The 27,975-nt window shown below is 36.5% G+C and overlaps 1 protein-coding gene across 1 annotated transcript; it reads right to left on the bottom strand.

The window, feature by feature from the left end:
- Positions 1 to 21,869: 21,869 nt before the first annotated feature.
- On the bottom strand, positions 21,870 to 22,634 carry LOC123621559 (chromobox protein homolog 3). The gene is made up of 2 exons (XM_045527383.1): positions 21,986 to 22,634; positions 21,870 to 21,953 (listed from the first exon to the last, which is right to left on the bottom strand). Exon 1 carries the CDS (start codon positions 22,563 to 22,565, stop codon positions 22,014 to 22,016), a length of 552 nt encoding a protein of 183 aa, XP_045383339.1. The 5' UTR covers positions 22,566 to 22,634; the 3' UTR covers positions 21,870 to 21,953; positions 21,986 to 22,013.
- Positions 22,635 to 27,975: the final 5,341 nt, after the last annotated feature.

Below are 27,975 nucleotides of genomic sequence, written 5' to 3'. Positions count from 1 at the left end.
GGGGTAACTTTAGAGAATATAACTATCATGAATAATGAGAATTGACTGCACTTTAATTAAGAGAGAAAATAAAGATCTAATAAAAAATACAGACTGGAATGCATATGAACCAATAAGATTAATGTCAGTTATTCTAGCTGACGGAGGAAGGCCAGAAACTATAAACAGGTTTGGGTCCAAAATACAGGAGGCTGGTACCTTTCCATCTTAGACTGGAGGGAAGGAGATAAGGCAGTAATTAGGTGAAGACAATTCGCGGGAAGGGAGGGGAATGGCAGGGAGAAGACCAAATTCAAGGGGTATTTGAGATCACCTATTAAAGATGACAGCATTTTGGAATAGTCACTGAGGGGAACTCAGGCTGAAAAATGAAATGGAACTTAGAGCGGAAAAATAGGCAACATAATTTTCATTTATGGCTATTTTTCACTAAGATAACATATAGAAATGAGGTTCAGAAGCAGATTTCATGAGAACCATGCACAGCTAGCTTTTTTAAAAAGGCAGAACACTCACAAAATAATATTGTATTTCTTGACCCCATAGCGCAGCTTCTAGATGTGTGATGGCAGAACTGTCATTTGCAGGCAAAATGTACATGTTCTTGAGACGAAAATAAATTGTGTGTGTGATTTTTCAAGTGCCATTACTTATAAGTTACTTGAGGAGCACTCCATTTAGTAGTAATTGGCATATTATTTATTGACCATCTACTAGATGACAGAAGCAGGATACCTGCATAATAAAATGAAACATAGCTTCAGCCATCAAGAATCCTTTAGCTAGTGGGGTACACTGACAAGTGATGACACAATTACGTTTCAGTGTGGTGAATAAACACAGGTTGCACAGGAGCAGGTAGAAGGTCTCAGACCTAGTCCTGGAGGTTTCTGGGATCAGAGAATTGAGCTGAGACACCTTGGCTAGAAACAGCTGGCTGGGAGGGGATTCTAGGTGGTACAAAGGTCCAGAGATACAGTCTATGTAAAATTGCTTGCCAAAATTAATATCAGAATATCTGTTCCATTGTTGTATGGCATTGTCAAGACCAGTGGTGGGGACGATCGCTCTTATCATATTTGTCCTGTGTAAAGTTTTGTGGAACAATTAGCATAAGTGTCATTAAAATTTTAATGTCAGTATTTCTATAAATTTCATAGATTATTCATCCTTTTTAAGTGATTACACATTCCTCTGCCTTTAGTAATAAGAATCTATTTAAATTTTAAATGGTCATAAAACATAATAAATTTTCACAAATTTATGAACATGTTAGGTGTAAATAAAGAGACATTTATCTATTATTAAACTATTTTAGAAACTCCACAAAGATGATTTAAGAATATATTTTGTCATATGGAAAGGATTTGCGGTGAATTTTTCACTTAACCTCTTTATTAACTCCTCTAAAGTGATTTTTAATAATCCTTCAGCCTTTTTTATAAGCCAATATTTTTCTCCCAAGTAAAGTTGTGAAAAAACATTCAAGTAATAAGCCTTAAAGGATTCTGGCAAAGTTTGACATTATAAACACATATTTTTTGAGGAATAAAGAATTTTTATAAATATTCACTCTGGTTGAATACTCTGCTTGGAAGTGGTCTATATTTCAAGTCAAATAAATTTTACATTGGTTTCTCTGTCTTTCATATATGGAATAGAAGATAAAAATGATTTCAGATGTGTTGGGAGTTCCTTTTATTCTTCAACTGGATTTTATTAAAACAACTTTCTATAGAATACTTATTTGTAACTAGAGTCTATTTTTCTTTAGGACAGTTTAAAATTATCTATTTTTTTTTTTAACACAGAGACTCATTGAAAGCAGTTTGGTGCTCATTAAAGAAATGCACGTGACTGACCTATGTGGTCATACATTGTATATTAAATTAACCATTTTATCTGACCTGTCCACTGGAAGTATGTTGCTATGAAAATATGGAGAACAATATTTTAAATATATGGTCAAACTCCATTCACCAGTTATCAGAGCTGTCTAAGGGATCTTGCATAATATTAGATGTCTTTGAAAGTTTATTATTCATTTAAGGATACCACTATGTTTTATTTTTATTTTTATTTTATTTTTTTTAGATAAGCTCTTTGAATTCCTGGAACTTCTGTATAAGAGCAAGTGTTGTATTGTACTTCATAAGAAATGTGCTATTTATGTCAGTATATTTCCATGATGTTGCTGTGGTTTCAAATTTATATTGATATACCATAGTCATAAATGGGCATTTGGGATATTTTTTGATGTAGTTCAATGGATATATTTGAAATGCAATACTGTCTATTTTTCTGTTTGCTGGTTGAAGTGGTTGCAGAATGTTTGCATTATTGGTAGAGCATATTGGGTTAGTTTCATGGGGGCGAATAGGGTGTACTATTAAGGAAAGAAATGAAATTATTTTAAAAATGGTTTCAGTATAGGAGAGGAAAAAATACTAAATTATTAACTTGACATTTTAGATGTGAATTATTAAGTTGCTGTGTATGAAAACTTTATGACACAGAAGAATAGCCAAGGGAAAAATCATACTTGCTTCAGACCAAATGTAGCAGAAAATGAGTATCAGGAATGTTCACCAAGGCTTACCTGGAACAATGATTTAACCTTTTCTCTGTTGTGATATCTAAGATATTCACATGTGTGACAGATTTCTGTGAAAATACCCAGATGTTGAGAAATTCTCAGCATTTTTTCATACATCATAGTGAATAGTTGCTACAACTATTAACATTATACTGTACCATTGCTATTCAGGATAAGCCGTGCTTATACACGGTTCTCACTAAATAAATGCTAAATGCTAAAGCATTTATTTATTAACAAGTGAGTGAGGAAGATATAAGGACATGCTTGAAGTCCCTCTCTCTCTATTTTTTTAAAGCAAATAATTTTAAACTGTTGATACTTTATTGTTTGCAGCAAAAACACTAAAGCACACATCATGCTTGATCATTTGTACACTTGTCTGTTCTGATAGCATGTTGAACAGCTGCTGTCATAGAATACCCTGGCTCCACAGCATTCTCCATAGAACACTCATGCTTTATGAGCTACCAAGATTTCTTTATTATTGGTGAAAAGTGACATTACAAGACCTGAATTAATTGCAATGTACAGATTTGATTAAATTGAACTGTTCACCAAGCAGCACTATTGATTATATTTCTAAGATAAATGCTTTGATGGAATTTTGAAATCAATACATCTATTTGCATTATGACTTTAAATCATTTGTTATGTTTAATGGAAGTGATGGTGACCCATCTGGGAGTACAATGTAATGAATTATAGATAAGAATAACGATTGGACTTCATTTACATTAATCAGGATTTTTCAGGATCTCCTATTGGGTACCATGTTTAGAAATTTTGGAGAAATTGGACTTGGACATATTTGAATAAATATTATATTTCAGGCATTGAGCTTGGGCAGGATGTATGTCCTTCCTGGAAATAAGGGAAGGATTGTTTTTGTTTGGCAATTAAAGTGCCATTTAAAAGTTGTAAAGGTGTAGTTACCCACAATGACATCAATTACAAGATCTAAAAAATGGAAAAGATGAAGATATGGAGAAGGACAGTGGCTCTCAAGTTTTTCTCCAGTGGAGAAATAAGAAATGAAATGACAACAAAATAAAACATGACACAGGAAATATTTAAGGTGGAAGAACATTATTTTTTCTTAAGAATAACTGAGTTAAATATTTTCTTTTAGTATGAATTAAAATTTTATAGAAGCGGAAACAATAAACCAAGGTAATAATATACAGAGGAAATTATATAAACACTATTTATTTTTTCATTATAAATCATCTCTAGGGCAAAAAGAATATACTTTTTAGTATTTTCTAAGAAAGACAAGGAAAACTGTTGTGCAGATAAAATGGTAAGTGAAGTATTAGGTAGTTTATGGACCGTGTGGAAACGTGGTACTGGTTCGTTTCTGTAAACAATGCGAAGATTGAGTCATTTTGATTGCTGTTCCCTCAGGTAATTCCTTAAATGACAGAATGAATTTATCTACATTTCTAATAATGAAATCCTTAATTACTGGAATGGAATACTGGAATGGAACACAGAACTGTGGGTTGGTTGTCTTGCAACAATGTGGATAAACTGTACTGGCTCTATCTAAAAATTCTATTTACCTATTTATTTATTTGATACCTATTATTGTTGTCTAAGTGCCAGGGAGTACAATTTTTTGAAAAATCAATGGCTTTTTAGTCTACTGAGATGAGTGAATCCAACTAGAATAAGCCATTCATAAAGGAAAAAACAACTGCATTCTCCCCAAACTCCCCTTCTGCAAAACACACACACACATATAAATAAATATATGGCTTAGTCATTGTGACTGATTGCACAGAGACACCACTCACCAAATACCCATGTATTCCTACAAATTTCCTATTACCCATTTATTAGTAATGAAAAGGGTCATGTGACTAGTTACGGTCAATGAGTTAGAAGTAGAAGTAATTGATCTAGGTTGCTTCCAGGCTAAAGCATTTATCATTAATAGGTGTGTGATGCTCCAGTTCTTTCCTCCCTCCTGTGGTGACCTGGAAGCCACGTGTTCTAGATGGCACAGCTATAACGAGGAGTTAGACTGGGTCACCAAGTTACCACTTTGAAGGGAGCTACCCTGAAGACTCATGGCAGACTTGCTCTGCGGTAATCCATTGGGAGATCATGGCTGTTGATCTTGCAGCATAACCTACCCTAGGCTGACTAATAGACTGCCAATATCTGATATTCCCTTGTTATTGTCATCAGATAGCCTGGGATGGAACTCTCAAGTACATTAACAGTGTTCTAGTAAAAGTTTGGGGACTATTTCTTTAATTCCTTAGATTATAAATTAATCATAGGATGGCTTAACCTTAATTTTTTCTATCCCCTTTTCTTATTACAAACTTTTAACTTATGACCCAATATTTTAGTTGAACAAAGAAAACTCGCTAGATTCGAGTAGGCTAGGTGATTACTATTCATACCTTACCTTGATGTTGCTGGGTTTTTATTATATAGAATCTTTGGAACTTGAAATGAACCTGTGAAGGTAACAGTGATAAATCAACATAGATAATCACCACCTAAGAGAGATTGGAGCTGATAAGCACTCTAATGACTCCTATTGTCTACCCATAACGATGGTGGTGGTAATAGTAATGTCAGCTAACATTTCTATGGCACTTACTATGTATCAATCATTAGTCTAAATATTTCCTATGTATTAACTCAATTATTTATTTTATAATGAATTGTATCCCCCAACTTCTATGAATACCTATCTTACATCTACTCATTGTGATATTCACCTCATTGCACTATTGGTAAAATCTCTTCCAACTCCTCCAGAAAAAAATCATTACTTCTTCTGAGTTTCCTTGCCACTTTGTACCTATCTTTATTGCACATTTATAAGATTATATTGCAATTATTTGTTGACATGTCTGGGTCATCATATATCATATACTCCACAAGGGCTGTTTCTTGTTCAATTTTACATTCCCAAACATATACATTGTTTGGAACATCAATAAACATATAATGAAGTGATTTTAAAAAACTAATAAAGATTAGTAAATTAATAAATGATTGAAATTATATGAGGCTTTTTGTTTGTTAGGGCCCTGAGAGTACTAACAAATAAGAAACTGGGAAAATGGTCTTTTTACAGTGAAAACAAAAGATTTTTACAGCTTAACGTAACTCTGAAAATTTATTAAGATAATTTTAGGTTTCATTTTCAAAGTGACTTTTCATCAGATATCTTCTTTGGCCTGGATAATCAGATGTGACCCAAGGGGAGAGAGTGACACAAGAGCATTAGAAGGATTTATTTTCAAGGAGGAGTCTCCCTTGTGCCTAGAAAGTGATATTTCAGACCCTTAGGGACATGGGTAGAAAATGGCTGAGAGCTCTTAGCCAGGGGTTAAGGACTTAATGGAGTGGTTCCCTATAATGAGACACTGGACTTCTTAAGCAACTTAAAGGCAAAACTGCAGAAGCTTAAAACATAGTAGTAAAACAAAAGTGCTCATTTGCTTTCACTAGGATAATAGTTTACATGATTATTATTTACTATTTAATAAAAGAGAAACAATGCAACTGAAGGTTTTCTTTGAGAGTTAAAGCATTCTGATAAATTATTCTATTGGAACTTTCACATAATTTTTATTGCAACAGGTTAAAGTTGGGGTTATTGATGGGTATGTGGACTTCCAGGCAAAAAAGGATACTTCAGGAACAACTTTTGAATATTCCTTACTGACTGTATTGTAAACTTGAGCAGCATTAAGGCTTTGTGACTTTAAAGTCTAAAAGGGAAATAAAAATCAAATTTGTATGGCTATTATTAGTAATATTAGTACTAACAATAACACATTTATTGAACTTCTACCATGTTCCAGGCATGCTGCTAACTCCGCATGCATTTTACCTCATTAAATCTTCCCAGCATCCTTTTGAGAGTTGTTGCATTATCTCCATTTTTTCAGACGAAGAAACTAAGGCACAGAGAGATGAAGTAAATTTCCCACATCACAATGCCACACAGTCAATAAGCAACCCTAAAGCCCAGTTCTCAATCTATACACCAAACAGGCTCCTCATGGATGATAATGGGGTTCTTTTCTTTTTTTTCTTTTTCTTTTTTTCAGCTTTATTGAGGTATAATTGAGAAACAGAAACTGTACATATTTCAGGTTCACACTTGATGTTTTGATTTACCTATACCTTGTGAAATGATCACCACAATCAAGCTAGTTAACATATTCATCATCTCTCATAGCTACTTTTTTTTTTCTTTTTTTTGGTATGGTGAGAACACTTAAGATCTACCCCCTTAGTAGACTTCAAGAATACAATATGAGATTTTAACTATAGCCACCATGGTGTACACAGTAGAGCTCCAGAGCTTATTCATCTTGTATAACTGAAACTTTGTACCCTTTGATCTCAACTTCCCATTTCCCCAGGTCCCCACCCCTGGCAGCCATGATTTTGCTCTCTGTTTCTACGAGATCAACTAGTTTGGATTCAACATATAAATGAGACCATGCAGTATTTGTCTTCCTGTGTCTGGCTTACTTAATATAATGTCCTCCAGGTTCATCCATGTTGTCACAAATGGAACGATTTCCTTCTTTTTTAAGGCTAAATCATATCTCATTGTGTATGTGTGTGTATGAGAGAGTTTCCAGTTTTTTTCCTTGTTGTGGAGGTCAGGGAGTGAGCTGAACTAGTGCAAGGCTCATTCCTTTTAGCACCTTCCCCCCCAAAAGTCTTTTCTTCCTGGCTCTCCTCTGGTTGTAGGGGAGGCTGGAGAAGATATCTCTTTCTAAGAGCCCTTTGCAAACTACAACTCAAATTCGGCTTGTGCCCTAAGATTCAGTAATGGAGATTTTACAGAAACTGCCTAATCTCACTACGATTCAAAAGAAGAGTCTGAGCTGCATTGTCCAGATAGCTCCTAGATCATTTTTGTCATGATTCTCTGTGTGATAACATTTTTAAGTGACCCCATGGTTTATGCAAACGTTAAAAAAAAGCCAAAGAGTCTGAATTTCTGTTTAGGTTTAATAAATATCTAGAATTTTTTCTGAAAGTATTTTTCTCACAGGAAATTGGATCACATGTGTATTTTTAAACAGCTCTTAGGTGCTTATAAAATTATATAATTAGATTTCATCTTTGTGGCAAATAGAAGTAATCAGGGAACCTTACAACTATCTGAACATAGTTTTATATTGGTAATAATAAAAATAACAGATTATGTTTAGTAACTGAATTTTTATGTTTGTTCAACTCACAAAGTACTTTAGCATATAATATTATTAGATTTACAGAAACAGTCTGTGGGGTACGTAGAGAGGGTGTTCTTATTACTTCTTCCTTTATAGAGGAAGAAACAGATGTTTGTTAGGTTACGTGACTTAATTAAGACAGCCAAGGGCTCACATATTATATTCTGACTTAAAGCTCATAGTTTCAGCATGACAGCACTTTACTTTCCTACCCAGCCTATGTCTGTGGGCAGCCTTATGAGGCATTGAGGAGAATGGGAAGAAGAGAAGAGGCCTAAGTAATGTTTTCGCAGATTATTACAAATTTATTCATGGGATCTGGAAACTTCGAATGTTGGCAGCATGGCTGTCATCACAGCTAATGGTGGGGTTGCAGATGAATTCTATTCATCTGGGCTCAATGACTGAGGGTTTTAGATTTTCTCTCTGTCTCCCTTCCTCCCTCCCTCCCTTTCCAAAATTTGTTTAGCTACAGTGACTTATGATTCATTCAATAAATATTTACAATGCTGTAATCCACCTGCCTGAAAAATTTCCTTCTCCAAATGCCAACCTGGCCCTGGTGGATTCTCACAGTAAATTCTGAAAGGAAGATCTACAGTTTTGGGTACATTGTTGTCAGTTCAGTACTGCTGGCTCCTTTGATGACTTAACTGGCATGATAATTGGGAACAAAAATTCACATTATTATGTATTTCATGCAGATGAAATGTGTAAGACATCATGCAAGATATTTAGGGTGGGCATAAAACAAAATGCAATAAAATATATTCCTTAGTGAATTTGTAATGTAGTAAACTGGCTTGTAGGCCTAAACATCATGTGCCAACTCATATTTTTCCTCTCTTAAACAATGTAGATTCTTCAGTATTCAGAGACCTAGTGTAACCAGGAAACAAGATGTGCTCATTTATTTAATACACAATGAATGCCTATTATGTGATCAGGCAACATCCCAGGCCCTGGGGATCCAAAGGAGCCTGAAACCACCTTATAATCTGTGGCTTAACTCAAGTAGGGGAAACTATTTCAAAAGAAGTGGACATAAAAATAAATGAAATGGCTCAAATTGTGTTAAGTGTGATGAGGGAAAAAAATCAAGGGGTTAAGAAATGGAAAAACAGATTGGAATAGGAGACTTCCTTTAAGTAAGATGCTCATGAAAGCATCTAGGAGAACTTCGTTTAAACTGAGACCGAGGGGTGAAAAGGGTTAGCTTTATGAAGGGAGAGGGGAAAGGCATTCTAGGCAGAGGGAACAGCACATTCAAGAACTCTTACTCAAATTAGTGAAAGCAGAAGATACTTTTGGCTTATGTGAGCAGGAAGTCCAGGGGTAGATCTCATTTCCGGCATGGCTGGAGGCAGAGCCTCAAATGATGTGCTCAGCGTGTGGTCCTCTCTGCACCTTGCAGTGTTGCTTCCGTGTGTCTTGGCTTCATTCTCAGGCAGCCTTCACCACGCTCACAGCCAAGGCCACAGGCCCGTCTGGGGCTGAGGGTACAGGTAGGACTGATCCCTCTCACCACAGTGAGCCGAGGGTGGGGAGGGTTTTACCTGAGGGGAGGTGGATTCTGGGTAGGTAAAAACTACTCCCCGCCCCCCCACTCCTCCAGTGAGAAAAACCTTCAAGCCTGAAAGAGCTCAGAACAGATGGTAGACGAACGTGGCAGGTTGTGGGAGGAGAGCCGCCAAGATTGGGTGGAGCTGGTAGCGAGGGATGCATCCTCTAGGTGTTAGAGCAGCTTGGATTGTATCCTAAGAGCACTGGGAAGCTGTTAAAGGGTTTTAAATGGGAGTGATAATAATCTAATTTCATGATTTCTAAGATTATTTTCAAACATTTAAAATTTTCTATTTGGAAATAATTTCAGATTTATGGAAAAGTTGAAAGAATAAGAATAGTACGTAGGACACTCATGGACCCTTTACCCAAGCTCACCCAGTGTCAACATTTCCTCTCATTTGTTTTATTATTTGCCTTCCCCATCTCTCTCTCTCTCTCACTCTGTCTCTCTCTCCCCCAACTCAGGTACACACATGAACAACCACAGACATACACACATATAAAAAAAATATATATAATATTTTTTAGCCATTTTAGAGTAAGTTGCACACATCATAGGGCTCTACCCCTAAAAACGTTAGTGTTTATTTCTTAATAAGAATATTCTTTTATAAAATCCCAGTACAGTTAGCAACTTCAGTAAATCTAATTTTAATACAATATGTGAAAATTAAATCTAATATCTGTATTTCAATTTTGTCAGTTTAGTCAATAATATTCTTTATAGATTTTTCCCCTCCTGTACCGGATACAGTATAAGATCACATGTTGCATTTGGTTGTCATGTTCTTTAGTCTCCTTTAATCTGGCACGTTTCTGCAACCTCTCTTTGTCTTTTTTGACATTGAGATTTTTGAAGAATACCCACCTCCTTTTATAAATAGAGAATGTTCCTCATTTTAGGTTCATTGGATGATTCCGCAGGTCAGATTGAGATCCCTATGTCAGACGGGAGTACTACGTAAGCGATGTTGTGTCTTTTTCAGAGTTTCACATCTGGAGGGACAGGAGGCTCATCTGCCCTTCATTGGTAATGCTAATTGTGCTCCCTTGGTCTAACTGTTGTCTAATTTCTCCTCCTCTTTCTCATCGTTATTATTTTGAAATTCATAAACAATCTGTGAAGAGTTACCTAAGACTATGTAAAAAAACAGGAGTTTCTCATAAAAAATTTCCCCTGGATTTACTATCCACTGTTAGTTTACCTGAAACAATCTTTACTATAATGGTGGCAAAATGATTTTTCCAACACTACACTCTTTCCACACTTATCAGACAGATTCTATTATAAATAAAAATCCTCCTTTCTCTTCTGTTTCTTTATTTCTTTGTTCATTATTTGTATGGACTCATTGATTCATATTTTTTTTCTGATAGTCTGTAGGTTTTTACTATTCCTAATTGTTCTGGTCATCAAATTGTCTCAGGTTTGGCCAGTGGTAGTCCTTTCTAGCTAAAACCTAAATTTTGTGACATGTTCCCATCAATTTTAAGTGTATTTTTACTTTCTGGGAAAAAAAAGATGTTTCAAGCTCATCTTGTACTCTCGTTGACCCTGCCTAGGAATCAGCTATTTCTCTGAGGCATCCTGGGTTTCATTAGTAGGGAATGGTAATGGAGACCAATATCTGGGTGCTGGGTATACACATTGCTATTGGCATGGTTCCAGGGGCAGAGCTAGAAAATAAATATGGATAAATACATATACACATACACACGTACATATGCACCCATCTACACTTATATATGCATACACACAAACACCTATGTTTTCTATCTATAGTTTAGAAATCATGTGTTGACACTAATACCACCAATTGTAATCCACTCCACAGGGTTGTTCATGCTCATTCCTTCTACACTTAATTTGGCTCCCAGTAACATCAACATATTTACTTGTTTGCTCTGTCCTATAATACACTTGAAATAGCTTCAGAATTGCTTCTCCCTTATCAGTAAATGAATCCAAATGTATTTTTAAAACTTCAGGGTATATTTGCTTTTCTTCTCTCCTGGTCTGCCTGAGCCTGAGGGTGTATAACAAAATATTGTGTTTGCACATGATTTAGATTAATTCTCTCTCTCTTTTTCTCCTGTGTGATTATCTTATTCGTTTGAACTACAGTTGGGCTCATTTGTTTCAGTTTGATTTCACCTTCAGTTTTTCCTTTTCCCCAATTTTGTCAATTTAATCTTATTAGAACATTAACAACCTCCTCAAATAAAAATTATATGAAAAGTTATCCCCAGAGAAGTGTTACTCCTTCTCACATCCCTTCTATCCTGCTCCCAGTCCCTTGTAGGTGACCAACTTCACTGCTTTCCAGTTTATCTTTCCTGAATTTCTTTTGTAAGGATAAGCAGGTAAATTCTTGCTTTCTTTTTTCCTCTTTCTTTCTTATAGAAAAAAGGTACATACTATATGTGTTATTTTGTACTTTGCTTTTTTTCAATTAGCAATATCTCCTGAAATTCTCCATCTTGTTCATAAATATTGTCCTCATTCTTTTTTATAGATGCACAATACTTCATTGTATGTATGTACCATAGTTTTTTCAATCTCCTACGCTCTAACATATAGATAGCTTTCAATATTTTACACTGACAGATACTGCTGCAATAACAGATGATGCTATAATAAATAACATGTTCTGCATGTGTTTTTCTGTATGTTGGAGAACTATCTTCAGAGTAAATTTCTTGATGTGGAATTGCTAGATAAATGGTTAAATGCATATTTAGTTTTATTAGATATTGAAAAACTCCCCTCCATAGAGAATATGCTATTTCCTCATTCCCTCCAGCAATACATTCTGGTGCCTCCTCTACTGCACCAGAGGCACCTCTGGTGCCTCCTCTACAACAGAATGAATTGTCCTTTGCCAAACTTTGTGCCATCACATCTTATTTGGATGAAGCTCATTTTTCAGGAGATTCCTTGGGAAGGGCACATGAGTACATCAGGAAATAATTTCCTGAGTTCTTGCATACTCAAAGTCATTTGTATATAGCATTGATTATTGAAGGACAGCTTGGATGGATGTCATATTCTTGGTTTACACATCCTTAGTTTTTTTTTTTAAATGTTTGTGCTACACTTTGAATATATCCCCCAAAGTTTGTGTGTTGGAAACCTAATCCCCAGTGCAACAGTACTGGGAGGTGGGACCTAGTAGAAGGTGATTAGGTCACAAGGGCTCTGCTTTCATGAGTAGATTGATGTCATTATCATAAGAGTGTGTTGGTTATCTCAACAGTGGACTTGTTATAAAAGTGAGTTCAGCCCTTTCTTGCTCTCACTCTTTCATCCTCTCTTGCCCTTCTACCTTCTGCCATGGGATGGCAGCATGAATGCCCTCACCAGGTGCTGGTGCCATTTTCTTGCAATTCCCAGGCTCCAAAACTGTGAGACAAATCAACTTCTGTTGTTTATAAATTACCTAGTCTCAGATATTCTGTTATAGCCACACAGAATGGACTAAGACAGTTGGTCCACTGTTGCCTTGTTTTGTATGTTGTTTTTGAGAAGTCTGATGCCAGTCTATTTCTCTTGTAAGGTGGATCTTCTAATAGTGAATTCTATCAGTTTTTGTTTATCTGGGAACATCTTTATTTCAGCATCCTTTTTTTTCTTTGCTTTTTTAATTTAAGTTTGTCCCATTTACATCACCTTATTTTTTAAAGATATTTTTGCTAGATACAAGATTCTTGGTTGACAGTTTCTTTTAGCACTTTGGATATTTCATCCCATCTATTCAAGCCTCCATCTTTTCTGATGAAAAGTCAGCTATTAATCTAATTGGATTCTCCTGTAGGGGACAAGTCATTTTTCTCTTGCTGGTTTCAAGATTTTCTCTTTGTATTTGTCTTTCAATAAAGATGTGTCAGGGTTTGGATCTCTTTGTGTTTATACTATTGGGAGTTTATTGTTACTTCTTTTCTCATTTTGTTTCTATGGTTTTGGTGGTTTTCTGTCTTTTTCTTAAATTTTCAATCAAATCTAATCTTGGGTACCTTGTGATGCAGTCTTGTTGTCTGATATAATTTTGTCTTTTTTCTTCTATTTCTTTCTTAAGTTCAATCAACTCTCATTTCATTTTTTTCTCCACCACCCCCTCTGTTTCTGTTTTTGATTTTTGTGTTTGTGAATTCAAGATTTTTTTTTTCATATTTACAAATATTTGTGTAAAACTATTTAATTCAGTTGGAAGTGTTGTATTACAATTTCTTCAGTTTTGTGGTTTATTTTTGAGAGAGACTTTTTATCAACTAAAATGCCTTAACTCACATTTTCTGAATTTTTATAGTAGTTTTATATGGATGTGGTCTGCTATTTCTATTCCTATTCATTTTGTGGTCTATGCTCCTCATTTGATAATTCTCTGTTCTGACAGTTGTACCCTCTTCTGTGTTACTTTTATAGACGGTATTGTTGACAATGTCACAAGGCAAGTGGGTGGTGTGTTTTGCTTTTATCATTTCTTTCATTATTTTATTTAATTTAGTAAATATCTTAAATTTTCCTTTCCTTCACCTCTGTTTCCAAGAGTTACATCCTCTTCTCTGTGGAACTAATTCTTCCCCTGACCAATTTTTCCCAGAGCCTGCTGCCTCTGGTGCTGTTATTCCCAAACCCCTTCGCTTTAGCTGCTGCTGTTAATTATCAAATTCTCCCCTGTGGTTAGTGTTAACTGTTGGATTTTCTCTTTCTTGGGATGATTTTGTCTGTACCATGTCTCAGTTCTCTGCACCCTTTTGATCTTTCCATGGAGTCTTTTAAGCCTCCTGTCCTCCATTCTTTTCACCCACAGGCTTGCAGTGGTGGGTGGGCAGCAGAAGCTCAGGTGAAATTGGGTTTATTTCATTACTTACAGGGAATTTGAGTGTCATGATATTCTTTCTCATAATATCTATCACTAAAGGAGTGAATTATGTATGATTTTATTTCCTCTATTTGTTGGTTTTATGTTTTTTTTTAGGTGGTAGAGGGTGAGTGGATAGATTCAAAATTAGGCAGTCACCATTAGCCATTTTTTTCCAAAAAAAAGTTTTTTGAGATAGAGTCTTGCTCTGTTGCCCTGGCTAGAGTGCAGTGGCATCATCGTACCTCACTGCAACCTCAAGCTTCTGGGCTCAAGTGATACTCTTGCCTCAACCTCCTGAGTAGCTGGAACTACAGGTGTGTGCCACCACACCTGGCTAATTTTTCTATTTTTAGTAGAGATGGGGTCTTGCTCTTGCTCAGGCTGGTCTTGAACTCCTGAGCTCAAGCAATCCTCCCATCTCACCCTCCCAGAATTCTAGGATTACAGGTGTGAGTTACCATTCCCAGCCTCAAATTTTAACATCTCTGAAATCAAGATATATCTTATAATTGATGTAATAAGAAACCATTATGTCATAGTCCAGTGGCATATCTTTTCTTATGTACATATCTTGTGGGGCTATGCTTCTCTGGCATCATTTACAGAGCACATTAACATTTATTGTTTTTCTCACAATGTGCCTATGGGGTGGCAGACCAGGTATTGTTATTATCATTTCACAGATGAATACATAGACATCTAATGTATCTGAAACATTTATAGCTATACACCCAACATGTTCCTGACTGGACCACATTTTTGGGTCCCCACCCCCATATTTACAATAAGGTATGGCCGTATGACTAGTTCTTGACACTGGAATGTGAGTGAAAGTGAAATGACATATTTGTAGATCAGACTCCTAAGAAGTTGGTTGAACTTCTCCATGTTCTCTTTCCTTTTCCACTAGCTAGAAACAGAGGACTATAAATCCCTACTGGATAGAGGAGTTTTAAAACTGGGAGAGTCTGAATTCCTGAATCGCTATGTGGGGGAAAGTTGCCTGCTCACTAGGAACATCTACATTGAACTGTCCTATGAGCAAGAAACAATCTTCTATTGACAACAAAATTTTGGTATTTATTACATAGGTAGTGTTATCTTAACTAATATATCTGGGGGTACTAAATGTCTTGCACAATATCCCACAGTAAGTTAATGGTAAAATGATGGCTAAAACCTAGATCTATTATCTCTTTGTTAAATGTTTTAATGGGTCTCCATTGCATAGGTACCATGGGATCTGGAAACAAAAAATGCATTTTATAGAAAACTCTGAAAGTAGGTAAGTAGATAGTTACATCAAATGCTCATTTAAAAATTATGTTTTAGATTTTGAAATAGTAAAATTAATAAATACATCCTGGGTTTCTAATAAATCAGTGAAATTGATTTTTAGAGGTTATTGAGAAAAAACCTCTATTAGTAGGATAATATTATGTTTTTTGTGGTATGAAACTGCAATGTACTTCTAACAGTGAGACACCAGTGAATAACATTTTATCCCAGATGGCTCTCTCTTTTGCCAATTTTATGTGGAAATCAACAGCTTGTCTGGGAGAATGCCTAAATACCCTTTCAGGTCAAAGTTCTCCTCACAAAACAATACACTCATGTGTTTTTCTCTAAGAAGAGAGCTCCTTGTAAGGCTAGAGTCATTCTAGACTAAAGTATAATTCATCTCTTTCTAAAAAAAAAATCCCATTTTAACAAAAGTATTAGATTTTATTATCCAGGGGGTGATGATTTCATTCATGGATAATGATCAAGAATTTATTGTTACCAGGCTTTTGGGTAGTACTATTTTGGTTTGTATTCTTTCCAACATTTTCTTTTTAAATAATTATTTATTGGAAGACATGATGGCAAAACTTCCCCAAGTGGCTTGTTTTTCTATTTTTAGTACTTCCCTTGCTAGCTACTCCCTGTCCATTTCTGCAGTTTGCAGCTCTGTCTCGTACACAGCAGGGAACTGTTGCTATCTCAAACCTGACCCCAGGAAACAAATTTGGAGATTTTCTTTTTAACTTGAGAACCTCTCAGTGGGTTGTCCATGGTAAATTTGGAGAGTTGGGGAGCTCTCAATAACACAGAGCGTGACAGAGAAGCAAACACACTGCCCTGCAGCAACTTCAAGGAAAGCTCTTATTCAGTCCTACACAGAGACATGCTGATGGCTCCTTCTCAACTACAATTATCGGTCTTTAGGCACAGAAGTCTCATCTTTGTGCTAGAAGGCAAAGTCTTCTCTTTGCATTTGGAAGAGTCATGTGTGGTAGGCAAATATGCATTACCCCCCCACCCCAGGGGTGGGGAAGACTCAGGCAGTACCTACCAGGCCCTGGTGTGAGTGGGTCTCTGTGGGGTTAGAAATGGAAGCATGGAGTGCAATGGAATTGTTTTTTTTTTTTTGCATATAGGTTTATGTTATTTTATTTTATTTTTTGATTTCCACATATTACGGGGGTACACATGGTTAGGTTACATATATCCTTTGCCTCACCTGAATCAGAGCTTTAAGTGTGTTCTTCCCCCAGATGGTGCACACTGCATCCATTAGGTGTGAATATACCCATCCCCTCTTCCCCCCTCCCACCTGCCCGATGCAATGGAATTTGTTGGGACTGGAGGGACAGGCTGAGTCAGAGAGGGTACAGGAAAGTTTAAGTTCAAAACCTTAGAAGAGTCAGAAGGAGGCGAAGATTCAAGATGTAGATTGACGTTAGCTCTATGAAGCCAAGTGCTCAGAAGGAAGATACCAGTGTAAACAGAGAAGGATCAAGACTTAAGTCATTGCTTAATGACCAAAGTTAACTGTTGTTTATTAGTATTATTTTGGGGGGAAGGGTGTTTCCTTTAAGGACTTAATTTAAGAAATTGCTTAGTGTTCCCAATTCTTTTTAAATCTTTCTAATCTTTGTCAGTTTTGTGTGTGTGTGTGCGTGCGGCACCTGTGTGTAGATTATAGTTACCTATGGGAAAATTCTTTCAGAGTTCCAGAATGGGATGCCAGAATGCACTCTCTCTATTGAAAACTGGACCACAATTTCCTCTAACATCTTTGCATTCCTTCTCTGGGCAGTGGGATCAGCTTGGGCAGCTGTAAAGCAAAGCCCCAGATTTGGGAATGTGGATCTAGCTGGTAGCTGAATTGAGAGCCAGATTATAATCAAAGGAATGCTTCCTGCAGTTGAAGAAACCCTAGAAAAGCCCTCTGTGACAGGGAGACTACAAAGCGCTAGGTCAGGCAGCACAAGAGATTTTGAAATCAGAATTACTGCTTTGCTGGGGGTGGTATCTAGGGGAAAAAATGCAATTAAAAGATCATAGTCTTAATCAGTTTAACTCTCCTATCCCCATATGGCTTCCAGGAGAGAAAGTTTTCTTTTGTTTCATTTAACTAAAGGGAGAAAACACAAGACCTCTATTAGGTTCTCCCAGTTCTTTGCCCCCCAAACTCATTAACTGGTGGTGCTTGATAGAGCAGCTCAGAGAAAAGTAGAGACAGACTTCAAAGGTGACGGTAGTGACAGGTTGGGCTCACAGGCCAAAAAGGAGGTGGGGAGGGAGGGTGATGTAGAGATTTCTGAAAAGAATTTCTAAGAAAAAAAAAAAAGAGATAATAGGAAACTGCTAGAGGCACAAGAATTAAATACCAGTAGGAAACAGTGGGAAGTTTGTGTTTGTATCTGACTACCTCCCGTCCCTTGGTTTTTGAAACTATTTACGGTCAAGTTCAATTCAATTTGACTATGACATATATTATTGTGAAAAAAAGATGTTAGCTGTGTAGGGTTCTGATTTTATTTTATTTTTCTGAGTCATCATTATTGACACAAACAGTTCAGATTTACACATTAGGTCTGTGAAAACATTTTTGGAAGAGACACATATATTCCATGACATTTTTCACCTCAAAATGACACGTAAGTGATATTCCTATCATCTTCTAAGTGAATGTTATTCTTGTCAAGATTATCTTTCATTCTTTGCTTATGTTTTTACATTTTCTTTTGTAAGGGCAAAGCTCATAGTCCCAGAAGCTAACAAAAATTAGGCCAAGTGTGAAAGAAAGTGTTTAAAAAAAGAAGAATTCTGATAAAAAAGAAAATGATGGTCTCATCAATTCTCTCCTTTACATTATTGATGTCATTGCTTGAATTCTGAGTTGTCACCCTGCTCTGTTAATTATAGGCTGTGCCTAAGGAAAATTTTGTTGACTCATAAAAATTTTCTAGGCCCAATGATGTATTAAGCCTGCGTCACCAATGATGAAAATTCCAGCAAACATTTATATTTTTTTCTCTCATTCTCTCCTGTTATTTGTTTTGAAACTTGGAGTTTTATCCAATGTGAAGTTTATCTATTAAATATATGTGATCACTTGCCTCTGCTTAGGTCTCTCAACACAACTGAATCTGGGGAATCCTCACTCATGGCTGTCGTTTGGGGGTTGCTGTTTTCTTTTGTTCAGAAAATATTGTGTGGGGAGCAATACATAGAGTACTTTTTAAAGATGCACAGAAGAATTTGGCTATTGATGAAGTTTTTGGTGCACAGTTCTTTGGGTTTATGTAGAAACTCAGCTTTACTTTAATTCTACCAGATCCAGAGTTCAGTTTGGGTTTGCAGGTCACAAGTAGAGAGTATATAGGCAGAGAATACATATCTTTTAATAACACTGTAACCAGGTCTATGAACAAATTTCAATAACCTTTATATATATATATATTTATTTAATAATCCTCTCTCTTAATTAACTTCTTGATCTTTTGAGTTGTTTCCTTGAAATGGTGGATTTTCTGCAAGACAAAGGAGTTGAGATTCTGAAGGCAGAATCTCTGGGCAGACTCTGCTCCCTGGGCAGACTTCCTGATGCCAAGATTCACCATCTTCATGACCTGTCCCAAGGCATGTGCCCCCTCCTTTAAAAGCCCTTGGTCTCTATTAGTCAGAGAGATGGATTTGAGGCAGCTTCTTCCATTCTCCCAACAAGATGTCTGCCGTTTTAAGAAATTCCTCTCTTCCTTGGCAATCCTCGGTGTCTCAATAACTGGATCTTTGTGCTATAAGCAACTGGACCTGTTACAGACTTACCAGGTTCATTGCCCGCTGCTCAAGAGGAAGCCAATACACTGAGACAGCAGGGGTTATAGTAGAGAAAGAGTTTAAGATTGCAGGCTCAAGAGGAAGCCAATACACTGAGACAGCAGGGGTTATAGTAGAGAAAGAGTTTAAGATTGCAGGCCCCATGCAAAGAGATGGGAGGAAGTTCTCAAATCTGTCTCCCTGAGAATTCGGGAAAGAGGGATTTTAAAGATAGTTTGGTGGGCAAAGGGCCAGGCAATTGGGTCTGCTAATTGGCTGGGTTTAAGGCAAAACCATAGGAGCGTAGAAATTGTTTTCTTTGTTGAGTTAGTTCTTGGGTGGGGGTCACAAGACCAGTTGAGTCAGTTCCTTGGCATGGGCCACTGGTCTGGGTGGGTCAGCTGTTCCACTGGAATGCAGGGCCCAGAAGATATCTAAAAAACTAGCCTTATCATTCACAAGGGTGATGTTAGCTATGGGAGCAATGAAGAAACCTAAGAATCTTTATGACCATCAACTATATGATTCCTGAGTAGTAATCAGTTATAGGAAAGGGAACCATGGCTGGTTGTATATATATTCATACATATAAATTTTATAAAGGATGGTTTCATAAACATCACTTCTTTCATACAGACAAGATGTGAAGGGGCCACTGAGTGGGCACTGCCTCCATTAGGTTATTATTGCCACATATTCAAAGGCTATAGAAAGCTGGTAAATGGATGCCACTGTGTTTATGTTTAAATCATTTCTCTTAATAACTTATTAAATAATTAGATAAACTTATTAAATAACAATTACATGTATAATTATTAAATAGAATGGGAAATTAGTTATATCATATAAATAATTATAATTAAAAATAGTAGTATACAGTTTTGAATCCAATTCTCCTCCTTGAAGTTAAAATTCAGCAGAGGGGAATCTTTTGTGAGATGATAAGGAAAGAGTAAGAAAAAAAGTAACCTCGCCCAAGTGTTTAAGTGCTTTTACAATAGAACTTTGAAATCTTGATGTAGACCTTCAAAAAGGCGGTGTCTGAGGATAAGGTGATACACATGACCAGGCATCTTCTTATTTGAGTGGCTCATATGTCTGCACTGAGGTACATAACTGTGCACATGCCTGAGATACTTAGCCATTCAAGAAAATTTTGGGTTTGTTTTAACTGCTGGACTGGAAGGAGAGTAAAAAGCCCACTAGTTCCATCTAGCAAGGTCAATTATTGCTACTGCAAGTGTCAAAAAACCAAAATGAGAAACACTGATTTAGAAGAAAGTTGAGCTTACAATGAATTAATGAAGTGGATAAATCTGCAAGTCCCTCCCCATCAATCCTTTGCAGATCTCACGATTAAGCTACTGTTTTCCAACTAAGTGGAAACCACTGAGCACATCCCTCATCAAACCACCCTGGGGCTTGGTCTGCAAATTTCAAGTTTCATATACCACTGCTCTTTAGTTTCAATAAACAAATACTTCTACAGCAATGGCCAGGAGGGGAGAAATGGCTTGCTTTCAAACCCAAAGGGGACATTAGCCCTACTTGTGGAGTGAACTCCGCTGGGGTGCGGCAAGGGAGGCTCTGCTCAGAGTCCCAGGAATCTGGCTCAGAAACACTGAGACCATTGTCTTTAGATGCAACAAAAGGGGTTGTTGAAAAACCAAGCTTTTATATAAAGCCAAAAATCTGTGCTTGTCATTTTGTGTTTATTTGGCATTCAAATATGGCAGTCACTCTCAGCTCTTGCTGCTGTTTATGTTTAAAGGAAAGCCCACAGCCATGGAATGGGAGCCAGCTTTCAATATCTCACTCTTAAAAAAACAAAAACTAAAACAAAATCCCTGTATCGTTTCTTCTCATGCATCCATTGGCTTCCTGTCTGAACCTTTGGGCTGGAGAGGTGGAGGTGGAGTAACAGAGCAGCAGGCTTGTTAACACCAGAGCCTGAAACCCTCCTGGATGGTTTTTTCATGACCAGCTCCACATTTGCATTGACTTGGAGGAGGGGGACAACATTCCTTTGCCATTGGGTCAGATTTTCTTGTGCTCTTATATATTTTCTTTTGTGGTTCCAGTTGGGTAGTTTCTGTCAAATCGCAGCAATGGGGGAGTGTAATGGTTGTGGAGTTTGTTTCAGCTTCTTGGTTGGCAGTTACATTGGCCTTTGGTTTATGGGAACCAAAGCTTAAGTGGAGGAGGAACTGCGCAATTATGTAACCTTTGCCCTCACTGGTTTGAGGAATGAGAACTGGCAGGCAGGGGAGGGAGATGAAGTGATGCTGGTCACCTGGAGTGGGCAAGGGTCACTACAGTGTTAATTGGTGTCTGCAGCGCAGACCCATTTTTCTATGGTGATTAATTTAAGAACAATGTCATTCATTGAAATGAACCAACGCCCTTGACTTAAAAGAGGTGAAGGGAATTGATCACAGTAAGTTCTCTTAACGTAAAAATTAGTTAAGATAAGCTTATACTGCTGGAACTGATGTGTGTGATAGTTATATTTGTTTTTTTTTTTGTATCAAACTTGATTTATTAGATGTAGTTATTTCTTCACACTAGTAAATCAAAAACCAAGACCCAGATTGTATATATATATATATATATATATATATATATATATATATATATATAAATATATATAAAAAGCAATGCAAACAATTATTGAGCTTCATCTTCTGGACAAGAATGCCAAGTTAGTCTCTCTTCATAAAAAGCAATTACAATTTGAGGACACTTCATATTTGCTTCTTTTGCCAGCACCAAATCTGCTTCATCTGAATCTTTCCATTTCATAAGAAACATTAATTCTCCACTGCTATCCGTGGCACCAATTATTCTTTCAGGATCAAGACCTCTGGCAAAGCCTCTTGGTTTGTCAGCACCATCTCTTTTTTTCTTTGACTTGCTATCGTCAGATTCACTGTCAGATAAAGACTTTCTTTTTGTACCATCTTTTTCTTTACCAGCTTTTTGAGAATTAAGAAATGCTTCAATTAACTCTGGACAATCCAAATTTTCTTCAGGTTCCCAAGTATTGTCAGCATCTGTAAATCCCTTCCACTTAAGGAAATACTCCACTTTCCCATTTACTACACGTCGATCCAATACTTTTTCCACCACAAATTCTTCAGGCTCTGCCTCTTCAACCTTTTTACTCTTCCCATTCTGTTTCTTTCCCATTTTTTGCAATGTAGTTTTATTGGAGGCCATTTTTTATTGCAGACTTGAAGAGCTATTATTCACCGCCTCTGAGCTGCTCCGGGTCGCAGGTCTACGGCGTCTCTGTGATAGTTATATTTGAATGGTGAATTATATTTCTTCATAATGCTTTTCATTTGTATTATTATAAATTACTGAATGATTATATTTATATTTCACTGCATTACTTTATTTGATTATCACAATAAATCTGTAAAGAACTTAAAACAAGCATCCATACTCTCGGTGAGACATTTGTTGAAAATAAGAAGTTAAGTCATTTGCCTAGGATCAAGTAAGCCAGCCTTCAGTGCAGATATCTTGATTCCTGGTGCCACCTTATTTTTCAGTGTTAGCATCTGACTTTTGGAAATGTTGTCACATAGCCAAAACGTAATGATTCAACAGTTGAAATATAATCAAATGATTACATGTCATCCAGTGAAAAATCTCTATGGCACACCTCTGTTCTTTAATGCATCCAGTTCTGACCTGAAAAAATAAATGCTGTGAAAGAGTCATTACTGCTTCCTGTGGGTCCAAGCAACGGTCCATGGCATGTTCTTTTCTATTCCTGTCCTCTCCTTATCCATCAAACCTTAACTCTAAAGGAGATGCATTTCTTTAAATCATTGTTTTATAGATTACAAGCAAACCTAAATACCATCTGCTTCCATCCATGTTAAAAATGTTCGCAATACTGAGTTTTCTCAGTCAAAAGTGGTTGCTGGAGTCCCTGGCCTAAATAATTCACTCAAAATCCATTCTTGACCAATTTCTGAATACCCAGTGAAAGCTGATGAACAGAAAGTAACTATAGGATCTGATAAAATCCCAACTAGCCTAGGAGATGTCTGAAGTGTAACTATTCTGTGGCTATGGGGGATTGTATTTGTCCATAAAGAAAGAACCTGGTGGTTCCTTACACCTTAAAGGAGTTTGTCATCTCAATAAATGTTTGTTGGTGCTGAGCGTCATAACTGAAAATGTTACTCTTTGGAATTTTATTTTATTTTTCTAAACATCTTTACAAGTGGACATTTCGTGAAATGTTGGATGTAAATATTTACGGGACTCAGTAAAACTCTAGCTATGAGCACTTCCTGCTTCCAATCTTTTGTTTGTTTTTCAGGGAGAATGTAGAGCAACCCATTTCAAACTCTGGCTTTCATGCCTTTAGTCAAGGCTCCCTGGAGGTAGGAATGCCAGGGCGAGAGTTAGTGAGATTGTAATCTTTGTCCTGGCAGTCTGACATCACTTGTAAACTCTGCCGAAATTCCTTTGGAAACAGATGTTGCTAGAGAAGGAATGGTAATCATTTATCCTCTTACGTTTGTTTAGTACATGCTGATTCGTGGAAAATACAAGGATTTAGGATACGATTAGGAACAATTTACTAGGGATATACATTTTTGGAGAGAACAAACATGACTATTCCAAAATATTTTTTCCTCTTTCTCAGCATTTCTCATGCTTTAATTCAGGCTTTCTCAACTACTCATAATCAGGAAGGAGTAGTCTCAAATATGCCCTCCCACCATCCAGCACAGTGGCTCCTGTGTCAATCTGTGGATGAGTAATTTACAGATCTTAATAATATTTTCTTATTTTATTTTATTTCAAAATATTACAGGGGTGCAAATGTTTTTGGTTATGTGGATTATTTTTGTAATGCTTGAGTCAGTGCTATAAGTGTGCCCATCACCCAGATAAGTGTTCATTGTACCCATTAGGTAGGTTTTCACCCATCCCCTCCTCCCTGCTGCTCTCGCTTGATTTCCACTGAGTTTTACTTCCCTCTTTGCACATGTGTGTTCATCACTTAGTTCCAGTTCAATAGTGAATACATGTGGTGTTTATTTTTCCATTCTTTAGATACTTCACTTAGGATAATGGTCTCCAGTTACAGCCAAATTGTTGCAAAAGGCATTAATTCATCTTTTTTATGGCTGAATAGTATCCCATGGTGTACATATACCACATTTTATTAATCTACTAATGAATTGGTGGGCACTTGGGTTGATTCCACATCTTTGCAATTGTGAATTGTGCTGCAATAAACATTCAAATTCAGGTGTTTTTTTGATAAAATGACTTCTTTTCCTTTGGGTAAACACCCAGTAGTGGGATTGCTGGATCGAATGGTAGGTCTACTTTTAGTTTTTTGAGGAATCTCCATACTGTTTTCCATAGAGATTGTAGTAACTTGCAATCCCACCAATAGTGCATAAGCATTCCTTTCTCTCTGCATCCATGCCAGCATCTATTGTTTTGGGACTTTTTAATAAAATCCATTCTAACTGGGTAAGGTGATGTCTCATTGTGGTTTTAATTTGCATTTCCCTGATGATTAGTGAAGTCTACTCTTTATCAGATGTATAGCTTGTGAATATTTTCTCTGTTGATTATTTCCTTAGCTGTGCAGAAGCTTTTTAATTAATCAAGTCCCATTTATTTATTTTTGCTATTGCTGTGATTGCCATTGTGGTCTTTTTCATAATTCATGCCTGGGCTGATACCTAGAAGAGTTTTTCCTACATTTTCTTCTAGAATTCTTATGGTTTCATGCTTTACATTTAAGTCTTGTATCCATCTTGGATTAATTTTTGCGCATGGTGAGAGATATGGATCTTGTTTCATTCTTCTGCATGTAGCCATCCAATTTTCCCAGCACCATTTATTGAATAGGGCTTCTTTCCCCTAGTGTTTGTTGTTGTCTGCTTTGTCAAAGATCCATTGGCTGTATGTGGATGGTTTTATATCTGGGTTCTCTGTTCTGTTTCATTGGTCTACATCTCTATTTTTTACCAATACCATGCTGTTTTCTTTGCTGTAGACTTGTAATATAATTTGAAGTCTGGTAATGTGATGCCTCCAGATTCATTCTTTTTGCTTGAGATTGCCTTATCTATTCCGGCTCTTTTCTGGTTCCAAACAGAGTGTGGAATTATTTTTTCTAGTTCTGTGAAATATGATGTTGGTATTTTGATGAGGATTGCATTGAATCTGTAAATCCCTTTGGGTAGTATGGACATTTTAACGATGTTGATTCTATAGATCTTAGTAATATTTTCTGATAACTGGCTAGCATCCCAATATAACCTTCAAGCCTCTTTCTTGTGATTGATAAATTATCTTTTTCACACAAAACAGTGGAATTATAAAAGTCCAAAGGGGGCAATTTTGTTGATGACTTACTTAAAAATAAGGAAAACTCTGGGTTTCATATCAGTGCTGTGACCACAATGGCTTTTGGTCACTGCAACGAATGGATATATATGTATATATATATATGTCTATATACATATCAGAAAACTACTGCTTCTGATATAAAAATATCAAGGATTTTAATTTTTTATTTTTACATTCAAGGAGTATACTCTATATGGAACATAAAGCTGAGTAAAACTAATATAAAACTGATTTACACTCATCTAAATGTTCAGCCAAAAATTCTTTATTGGCAGTTACTATTGAACTGAAAGCATTTTCAGTTGAATTTCCATCCGAATGAATAATCAGCTACTGTTAAGGATGAAAGTTCACTCAGAGGTGAACTCTTTAGGTAACTGCTGAAGCATCTTATCCAGGAAATCTTGGGGATTTTTATGTAATTTGTGGTGTGTTCTATGGTTTTTTGGATCATCAGAATTTGCTTATCGTGGATTTCAAATCTTGATTTATTTAAAAGACTAAAAAGAAATTATGTTAGAACAAGTTTCCTCTGGAAATTCCAGGATAGGGGCATTCTATAATGCCATATATAAATCTCACTGCATGTTAGTAGCTTTTCCAGAAATATCAAGGCGGTATTTCTCTTTGCTGAATTGAGAATAGAAATCTTTACAGCATTTGTTAGTCTTTGATTCAATAAATAGAAAAATCTCTAAGGGCCAGATTGTATGTTCCCTCTCTAGAGTCCAAGCTCTCATGTTTCTTTCCAGATTCTGTTTCAAGGCCCTATTGAGATTACAGTGGGTGACAGTGGGCACAGGACAGAGCAATGAAACGGTAAAATCAGGGCTGAATCTTAGCCCCGTCTGTCTAAATTCGTGTCTAAAGAATTTGATTCTGTTCCTAGATGAGCAAAGTCATGTCCTCCCTTCAAGGTTAATGACATGTTCAAATTTTTTGAGATGTCCTCAAGAAAAAATTCTCATAGCCAATCACTGTCTTAACAAAAAACTCAATATCACTCATGCCAAAATTCAACTTAATTTCAACAGACTCTCTTTGCCGTCTAGATGTATAAACATCTCTAATCCACAGGTTATCTCATTTTAGAAAGCCCAAAGTGAATCCACAGGTGCTCTCATTTTAGATACCCTGAAGTGAATTCTGCAGCTAATGCCTCTTGGCAGGACATCAGAATGAGGTCCTCTTAAAAATTAAGCTTTTGATTGAAAAAGATATATTCATGGTAGAATAAACATGTTCTGTCCTAGAAACAGGACCAAAATCCCATTCTAGATTAATAATTTACATGCTTCATGATGCAAAATTCAACTGAGAATTGTTACCTGTTGCAGTGCTCAAACATCTCCACCTGCCTTTTAGGGTGACCAATTGTCCTGCTATGACAGGAACTGAGGAGTTTCTCAGGACTTGGGGCTTTCAGTGCTAAAACTGGGTCAGTCTCAGGCAAACTGCTGAATCACTTTCTGAGAAAAGTCCTGGCACTGCTGTCAGGTATTTTTGCAACCTAGAGGTCAGAATACAAATCAGTGTCTCCACTTCTCAGAACAAGCATCACTTCTACCTAGTTTTAGAGCACATGGGCTGCCTCATCAACTTCCCACTTCTAGGACTTACCAGAGTCTATTTGGAATAGACTATTTGGCCACTGATATTTAAAAGAGTAGCCTGAAGAACAACTCATCTTCACAAACTTGTAATTTAGCATTATGCTAAGTCATATGAAATATGACTTTGTACATTTTTTAGGAAAAAAATTGAAAACTGTTCCTTATATAGCTCAATGTTCATTACATTAACTACAAAGAAAGACCTGCATAATACAGTCAGCCCTCCACATACACAGGTTCTGCATTCTTGGATTCAACCAACTGCAGATCAAAAATTTTGGGGGAAAAAAAAAACAATAAAAAAATAACAATAAAAACACAAATTTTAAAAATATAGTATAACAGCTATTTATATTGCATTTACATTGTAGTAGGTATTATAAGTGATCTAGAGATGATTTAAAGTATACAGGAGGATATGTGTAGGTTATATGCAAATACTATGCTATTTTATATAAGAGACTTGAGCACTGTTGGATTTTGGTTTCTGCAGGGATTGGGGGAGAGGGTCCTGGAGCTAATCCTTGGCAGATACCGAGGGAGGACTGCACATGCCTCTAGAGAGTTCATGGCTGTAAAACATCTGTCTCTGCAGTTGAACAAGTATGCTTCCTTGT

This window comes from Lemur catta, chromosome 16, assembly GCF_020740605.2.
Source record: "Lemur catta isolate mLemCat1 chromosome 16, mLemCat1.pri, whole genome shotgun sequence".
In the NCBI taxonomy this organism is placed as follows: Eukaryota; Metazoa; Chordata; class Mammalia; order Primates; family Lemuridae; genus Lemur; species Lemur catta.
This window is presented reverse-complemented; position numbering and strand designations above follow the sequence as displayed.

Bases quoted from the DNA above. Each gene is read 5' to 3' on its own strand.
- LOC123621559 (XM_045527383.1), bottom strand. From the start codon at position 22,565: ATGGCCTCCAATAAAACTACATTGCAAAAAATGGGAAAGAAACAGAAT.